At 36.0% G+C, this 9,117-nt stretch overlaps 1 protein-coding gene across 2 annotated transcripts in view; it reads right to left on the bottom strand.

Annotated features, from left to right (window-relative positions):
- Positions 1-2,677: 2,677 nt before the first annotated feature.
- The window catches only part of PPP4R3A (protein phosphatase 4 regulatory subunit 3A), a 41,784-nt gene continuing 35,344 nt past the window's right edge, over positions 2,678-9,117 (bottom strand). For both annotated transcript variants that reach the window (XM_048307097.1, XM_048307095.1), the window contains 3 exons: positions 6,556-6,746; positions 5,822-6,048; positions 2,678-3,558 (listed from right to left, as the gene is read on the bottom strand). In XM_048307097.1, coding sequence (XP_048163054.1) covers positions 3,445-3,558; positions 5,822-6,048; positions 6,556-6,746 — 532 coding nt within the window. In that variant the 3' untranslated portion in view covers positions 2,678-3,444. The remainder of the gene's footprint in view (positions 3,559-5,821; positions 6,049-6,555; positions 6,747-9,117) is intronic.

The raw sequence follows: 9,117 nt of genomic DNA, 5'->3' as shown, positions 1-9,117 counted from the left end.
CATTTAGCAAGGTAACCAACATCACTTGTGCTGGGTAGAAAAGGCAGCCACTTGCCTAATAGCGCCACAGCAGCAACATGAGAACAGAGCCCCATCAGTTCTCCAATTAAACATCTCTGCAGGGATGTAAAAACACAGGCAAACCTCATCCAAACAGTTCTATCCTTAGTACATTAAGCACTTAATTCCATGAGAACATGGTGTCTCACCCAGCAGTGACAGTACATTCTAGAGACAACTCACTGTTTAGATAAACCAGGTTTTAGATCCCTTCACCTTCATGACACAGGAGATCTCTTTTTTGGTGATGTGCACTGTTAACTCGAATACTGCCACACACTGCACACATTAGAAGAAAATCTGGAAATATTCCAGATCACCTGGAATTACTTTCACTAGTGTGTGGGTTCCTTGGGGGACCAGGTACTTCATACACATTCTGTCTGGTATTCCCAGCAAGTTTAGGCTCAAAGCTCAGAAGTACATTCAAGGAATCGCCATCAAGTCTTTCAGCCACTGAAGGAGCAGAAGGCTCTCTATGGATGATTCAAACACCTGGGCTCTTGTCTGTAAATATGGAATAGGTGCTCTGTAAACCACACCTCGGCACAATTAAAATGCAACGAAGATGACCGAGCCGTGCTTAGGACAATATACATGCAGCTGTCTTGGGATGAGGACAAATGCTTTTAAAAAATCAGCCCAGAGAAAGATCTAGAACAGAGCACTGTTCCCTAACATCATTTTTTCCACCTATTAACTCAAACCCACTTTTTATTTTTGTTAATTATCCATCACTACTTGCAATCCCAGTATTCTCCTTTTTTCCCCTCTAAAGTACATTTCATGATTTTTATGAACACAAAAATGAGTATCACTAGGCAAGAGCATACCCACCATTCACCTACTTCCAACTTTTAGGAATAATGTATTATCCAAGTGCAGACATGTCCTGTCAGGCTACAAGCATTAGATAATTGGGAAGACAACTAACCATAAGTTAGAGAGCATTAAAAGATGTGCAGCCTAATGTTTAACCAGTCTTTTAGAGCGTCATAAAAATATAAAAACTTCAAAAAGTTCCTGCTTTCATTATTATTTTGACTAAACCCAGTAACTTCAGGATACTACTACTTCTGTTAAATGCAATGCTTCAAAATCCAAGATTCCTAGAAGTATTATGAAAGTATCTGAAAGTCTGGAAGACTGAAGTATCAAACATCACAAGATCCAAGCACTTGATTGCTAAAGGAACAGAAAAAAACATTAACAAAAAGTGGGCCTTTGACTAACTCAGAAGAATGGCTTCCTGAGATATAGCCTGGAAGACCTGAAGATGACTGTATGGATAAATTTTGAGAGCTTTATGCTCAGGGGAAGTTTGGCAGCTTGAGCTGGGTTTAGGTTCTGGCTAATTAATTCTGGTTCTGGCTAATTAATTCTGGCAGATTTCCTTGTCACAATGTCTGCTCTGACACCGAAGTTGCAAAAATCAGGTTTCAGACAGTTTGTTGAGACAGCACAGGGACTCAGCCTGCAGCAGCAGGTTGTGTCTAATCCTGTAGTGACCACGTGCACAACTTCTGACCTCTGTAAAATTTACTGCTGAGAACTGCCCTATCACAGACATTTCAAATACATTGTAATAACTCAACCTTAGAAAGTGATTACAAATGAACTCTTTGAGAAAAAGATGGCTAATAATTTTTCCCTAATGCACACTCTTACTTAAATCCAAAATGGCTGGTATATACTGACAAAACCCAAGCTCTGAAGCTTTGCCTTTTGTAGTTGGCACAGAACCTGCCATGCCATCTACAATGTTCAGAAACAAAGTGCTCATCTACCCTTGAGTGTGATCACTGCCTCAGATTCTCATTTCTCTTATTTCTATTTGTACTGACACATTTACGTATTAAACATCGTGATTGTTGCAACACTGGTGCTTTGAATGCCCAAAAGGAAACTGGCTCTTGAAAACAAATGTAAGAAAGGGTCTCTCATTTGCAAAGGAACTGAATAAATGCCCTTTCATAGGAAGCACTGCTGTGCAAAGCCATCTTCTGTAAAAGGAGTAAGGAAGCAGGATATAATGCCTAATTTCAAATTAGTATTATTTAGACTTTTGGGAAAAGGGGAAAAAGGCAGTCATTGAGTTAGACCAAGTTAATTGCTGTTTTTCAACTGAGTATTAGAATAAATTTCAAAAGATGGTGTCCTTGTAAAGAGTTTATTCTACAACCATCTTTTATTCATTAAAACTGGTATTCCAAAGGGAATCAGAGATTTTTAAAAAATACTACTAATGCCATTTTCCTAAGTCAAATGAGTCAGTATTTTGGTATTCCTAATTCATCCACCTTGCATTTGGTAAGTTAGTTACCATCACTGCTCTGCGTTATGAAATTTCAAAGTCTCTTTGGAATACTAATTTCCTATTTATAAGTTTAAATTTTTTTATTTCATCCTATTTCCCTGATTTTTCTCTCAAGAGGTGCTGCTGTAAAATTTAATATAAAATATTTAGTCACAAAATAGTATTGCTTTTATGAACATTGTGGCAAGATTTTTTTCCAATAAAAACGATACCATCTTCCATAAATTCCTTAACACAGTAAGAACTGTGATGCAGAACAAAATTACACAGTGTGAAACAGGTACCAGCACAACAGTGAGATTATATTACATCAAAAATTTTTAATGGTCCCAAATATATACTCAACAACTAAGCATACACTCAGGGGGGCAAAAAAAAATTATGACACAAAAGTGACCACATCTAGAATTCCACTCAATCTTTAATCAAGAAGGGACAAACAAATCCCCCACCTCAAAAAAAATTTCTGCAGTTTAAAGGGCAAAGGGAACAGATTTAAAAAAAAAGAGGAAACTTTATGTTCGGCCCTCCCCCGCAGAGGTTTTTAAAACCTGTTGTAGCTTGAGTAAAATGTTCAGAATGTACGATTTCAAAGGCAGGTCTCTTTTATACAAAGAAACTGCTGGCATTCTTAACTAGTGAAGAACTATGGCAAAACCTGCCTTTTCTTCAGAAGTCTCATCCATGGTCCAAGAAAGCATATTCTGATTGTAGCAACTGACCAGTCAATCCAGAGTTCCACTAACAAAACTCCTGCCCTGTTGGCTTTTTTTTTCTTTCTTTTTTTTTTTTGTTTTTTTTTGTTTTGTTTTCCATTTCCTTCCCTGAGAAAAGGGCAACATGTGGTCCAAGCTGGAGAACTCAAAGGCGTAAGTCCTTCCCCTAAACAAAGTATTTCTCCTTCTTCTGCTCCTTTGAATTGGCACTTGATTGGCAGAAATCCATTTGTATAGGTTGATCTGTGTCATACACAGTAATTCACAAAAGATTGCTGCTTTGCTGTGGGTTTGTTTTGTTTTTGGAAAAAAAATCCTTCCCCAACTGGTAATGTTCTCCAGCAGTTGCCATTATGATGACTCAAGCTTTGCTTTCTTTGACAAAGGTAAAGTTTCCTCTTTATCTTCATCTTCATCATCCTCTTCATCATCATCAGGATAATCTACAAGCCCAACAAGGCCTCCCTACAAAGACAGACACAATTATTATAATTAAGAAAATGTTTGCACATCAATAGTTCACGACTGCATTGTAACATGTTTGCCATAAGCACACTGGTTCAGGTGGTTTTGAATAAAATTAAGCAGAACAAAAATAAATCCTTCAGCATGAATGAAAATTACATTCTCTGAAAAATGTTTAAATTAATAAAGCCAAAATAGGGTTTTACTTATCCAACTGGAAGTATTTCCAATTGAAATTTAGGTAAAGCCAAAAATCTACGTAATTTTGCTAAGTGTCACTGCAGCTCCATGTGTGAAGACATAGTTTATTTTTACTGAGTAGAGCTGACTACATTGAGCAATCTGGAAGCACTTCAAAAACAAATACAGAATATCCTTCAATTTGAATTTTTGAATTATGATACTTTTAAAACACACGTCTTCACAAAAGTTAGTTTACATGTGTAGTGACTAAGAATTTTTTTGAAAAATGTAACTGAATGAAGTGTATGGGTTACAAAGTTTAAACAACTTGTCAGCTGAAAATGAAATGTATCTAGTAACATTAAAAACTCCCTTGTATTGCAAATACCCACAAATTTAGGATTAGGCAGCTCTGGACCCATGAAAAAGCAGCAGCATGAACTTCTGAAACTTCCCCTAACTCTATTATGTTAAGTAATTTCTGAAACTTAACCAGCATTTGACTACAATGGCAGTTGTAGTCAAATACTTTACTCAAAGGTCCTATTACTTACTCAGGTACCTAATAATGGACATCCAAACCAGAACATTTCAGTCAACTGCATACCAAAATACAACTTGAAAAACAATTACACATATTCTGTACAGTCACACATAACACTGAGTATACTACACCTAAAACAACAACATCTGGTAATTAATGAAAAACCCAATTTCAACACTGTTTCTAGTTTGCAACTGTGGCATGCTTTACTCTGAAAGAAGGTAAGATACCTTATGCCTGAATCCATGCGTGTTTTCCAGAGCACTGCATGTTTCCCTTTGTAAGCTGAACATTTTTCTTTTGCCACCACTACTTGAATTTGTGGAGTCAATACTGTAGCCAATATGTTCCATATGTAAAGACTCCATTTCAGACTCAGGGAATTACACTGTCTGGGAGAGAACAAACCTCTAACAGACTGAATGGATTTCCAAGCCAATTCCATCCCTTTTAAAAAGTGCTTGACTAACTCTTGGGTCATGCAAGGAGTTTCCTTCACAGAGGGATTTAGAGGAAGTGTCCTTAGCTTCTTCCATCAGCCAAACTCTTCTAATCCAGGTGTTTTCAATAGAATGCAATCCAAATACAAACTCTTAAGCCAGGTTGAGTAGAAGAAAGAAAAAACCTAAACCTCCATTTACCTTCACTAGACGTTAGATAAACAAGCTGAATGGTAGCATTACAAAACAAGGATGAATCAGTGTTATTCCAAGATTACCTGACCAACTGATATACATATCTCACCTTTCAGAAGTGAAAACACTTGTTATGAAAATAAATTCTCATTATCTGAACTGCACTGTATCAGCATTACCTTATCTGCCCCTCCATTCTGGGAAAACAGCAGTCCCACTACTTTCCTGACTCAGTTCAAACATTTTTAGTCAAAAATCTGATAAAATCCAACAGTGTCCTAAAATGTATTTAAAAATGCTTGTTTTGAATATTCACTCCAAGTTACAATGCTCTTTTAAAGGGGCTTTCTTCTTCTATTTCAGTATGTTCCAAATCAAAACTAAGTCAGTTCAAAGGTAAAAATGTCACACTTGGGTATCAGAAATTGTTCTGGCTTACAGCAATCAGCATTCAATGCAATTTATTTCCTTCATATAGGTCAATTATAGAATTCTGAACAGTACAAAAATGGTGATAGTAGAAATCCTCAATGGATGCAGCAGGGCATTGTGGTATCTACCAAAATTTGGCTATGTTTCCAAAATATTTATTTTTACCTGTCAAATATCCCAGTGCAATTTAACATAAGTACAGTGTTGTCTGTATTTCACAGTAAACATCACTGCTAGGAGCAACTAGTGGCATGCTTCCTACTTGACTAGTCTGGGCATTAGAAGAGCTTTTATTTCTTCTACATACAGCAGATCTTGTTAAAAATGCTGAAGGCCAGACAAGAAGTTCACACAAACCAGACAGTCCATTGCTGCTTAACGTGTCAGGACTCACACAAACTTCAGAGAGATGCAAAAGCAAATTCCTACTCTGTAACAATGAAGTCAACCTACAACCATTCAAAATTACCTTAGTTGTAATAGCTGCCATCTGAGATGTGCTTTTAGAAACTGAGCCAGGTGAGCCAGGGGACCCTGGAGACCCAGGCGACCCAGGGGATCCAGGCAGATTACTTGCAGATGACTGGCTGGTAAGGTTAGATTTTGTACCACTGGAAAAAGAAAGCTTGAAACTTGGGCTCTGACGACCTGAAAGGTTAGTTTTCAGAAGAACTTCCTTTTCTTCACTCTCTTTCACTGGAAAGAAAAGAAAAGAAAAAAAAAAAAGCAAAAGTAAAGCATTGAGTCCAACATTTAATCACAAATCACTGCTGGGGAAAGGCTTAATACTTTATGTCTTTATGTATAACTCAATTAAGTGAGTCATCATAGACTTTTTTTCCATACTACTGTACCACCTACCAGCTGTTGTCACTGGCCAGGAATGAACACTTTTTTTCTACCAGTGGTATCACCTGAACATTTATGTAGAAAAATTTGAGTTATAAACCAGTATTATATATATTCATTACATAACACTGAATTATAACCCAAATAAAACACAGAAAAACTTGACTATCAGTTAAGATTTAAATTCAAATGCTTCAAGAAATCTACAACACATTCTGCTTTTGAAGACAACCAAACTGTTTTAAAGGTAAAACACCAAATTGATGTTGCAATTTCAAAATAAATACATGCAAATCCTTCATTGCAGTAGGACTAAATAATACAAGTCATGGCATTCATCTTCTCATCACTTACATTTTTTTCTTTCCATGAATTTACTGATAGGGTCCATAATATCCTCATCATTTTTAGGCTTGTCAGAAGGGGGCACCACTGCTTCTCCATCTTCCATATCATCCTCATCAGTATTAAACCACATTTCCTCCTCATCTTCCAGGGTTCTTGCGTCCCTTCTGTACCTGTGGTTTCTCAAAATGGAGCGCATGCTGCAGAACAGTAAGTTTGAAAAGCGTAGATTCAAAAATCAACTCAATAATAAAACTTCTCCTCAACACTTAGTGACAGTTTACAGATCCATACACTGCAGAGCAATAAAAACACCATCAAATCATTCCCTAATGTAAACCTTTGTATTTTCAATGCAAATATCATTATAAACTTTTCAATGTAAAGAATCAAATAAAGTACAACTCTGCTAATAGCACAGACTACTCAATCAGTACAAAATTCTGTAGCACATAAACAGCACTATTAAAAGTAATTTTAATAAATCTCACTAAAGTGTTGCATTCAGACTTGGTTTATCAGTTTGCACCGGTAAATAAAAAGTTGTAAAACAAAGAGTTTAGAAATACAGACTTATTCTCTGAAAACATTTTGTAACCTGTTTGTATTCAGGTCCAACAAGTTAAAAGAAAAAAAAATCTAACTTAAATATGACTCCAGTTTTAAAAAGATACATTTAAAAGAAAGCTATCTCTCTCTGCCACATCCATCTGTTACAACTTTTGGTCACTTATCAGTATTTTCCATTTTTTAGGGCCTTGGATATGAACTGCTACCTCTCCCTATTTGATCTATTATCAACGTTGGTTTATTTCAGCTCCACCGTACTTTTCTCTTTTCTCACAGAAGCAGTATTATGGTCTTGGAGCAGAGTGACAGGGATGTGGCCCTTCGAGAATGGGGCAGGAGAAGTGGAAGAGAGGTTGAAAACATTTTCATTGCTAGATGTTGATTTTAACAGTTTCCAACAGAAGCATGATGAAGCATTTGATGAAGCACTTCACAATTTACTAGATGAAATTTCATGTTTTTCATAAAGTCTCTGTTACTGGGATCAAAATGTTAATAATACAACCTAGACATTTGCATTACTGACTGCAGGAAAAAGCCACAAGGAAAAAATTAGAACATTACACGCTATTGAATAAAAACACTAAATGTACTTTTAATAATAAATCTAGTTATAAGTAAGTTGCTTGCCAGCATTATCATCTCTTATCTATACATACTGCATCATTTTACATTATATTTACACTCAAGTTCTGCTAACAGCACAAAACTATGACTTAAGTGGAACTCTAATGAATACTTTTGTGGCCCATGTCCACAAAATGTTGGTCTCCTTCCTTACTGAACTTTCTTTGCTAAAATACGTAAACAGATTCTTGTTATTTGTGCATTTTATTATTTCTGGGTTTTCACTTTAAAAATTACATGGATTGTGACAGGACTTGTGCAGCCACTATATAAAATGTAGGAAGAAGGTTGAGCTACAGACCTCTTGAAGTTCTATTTTCTGTTAGATAAACTCATGCAGCACAACCACTTAGTTCAACTTAAGCCAAGAAAAAAACTAAAGCTTTACTTGCTATACTGGATGGAAATTGCTGAAGAAAGCAGCTGGGTATTCTTTCCCACACATGCATTAATGTAAGTAAGAATCACAGCCTTGAATTTCAGCTGTTTATGTCATAAGCTTAGCTGACATAAGCCAAAATAATAACATCTCACTTTTAACACCTCAGTACTCAAAACTGCAGATCCTGCACATGCTCTTGAAAGTGCTTCAATGTTTTAAAATAAATCTACACTTACAGTCTCATTTTAATTGTACAAATCTCAAATTTAAGTATTAAGAAATCCTGTGGCAGGAAATAGAAGTCTGAAATTTCAAGATATCCTAGTAGGACTACTCAGAATTAATTTTACTGTGTTTTCAAACTAATTCAAGAAAGCAGAACAAAAACAGGTCTTGCTAACAATTCTTAAGAGTAACTCATCTGCTCACACAAGCAGTCATTTTGTTTTAATGAAACTAGACATAAAGCAAAAAGAAATGGAGCAAAAAGGCCTAAACTTCCTATTTTTATACATCTCAACCTTTTAACCTTGGGCACCTGTGTACTATGGAAGGGAACTTTTGTTCTGGCAAATGGAAGGAGCTATTCAAGCTTTGCATCAGATTGTTCTTACTCCATCAGCAAATCTAACAGGGACAAAAAAAGCATTCTCTGAAAATTTCTTTGGCTATTCTATTCCTCAGGCATTTTGGTAAAACCTATCTAAATATCTATTCCCACAACTAAAATAAAAAGAAATCTGATGTGAAAATTTTTGAAAGAAAAATCCACAGAATGGTAATTCACAACTGAACAGGCTTTCAAATCAGCAGTGGAAATCTATTATTTAAATAAATGAACTTGGTAGAGATACTTGGTAGGCTTCCAACCTCATTAAAGTAGTGCACATACATTTAAGATATGATAAATTAGCATTATGACTGGGGGTCCAGCAACTAACGTTTCCTGAAAGTTGATCAAAAGTCTGTAGCAACATATTTGAAAATCACAC

Source organism: Corvus hawaiiensis, chromosome 6 (assembly GCF_020740725.1).
Source record: "Corvus hawaiiensis isolate bCorHaw1 chromosome 6, bCorHaw1.pri.cur, whole genome shotgun sequence".
NCBI lineage: Eukaryota > Metazoa > Chordata > Aves > Passeriformes > Corvidae > Corvus > Corvus hawaiiensis.
Note: the sequence above shows the minus strand (reverse complement) of the source record. Positions and strands in the feature narration are given on the sequence as shown.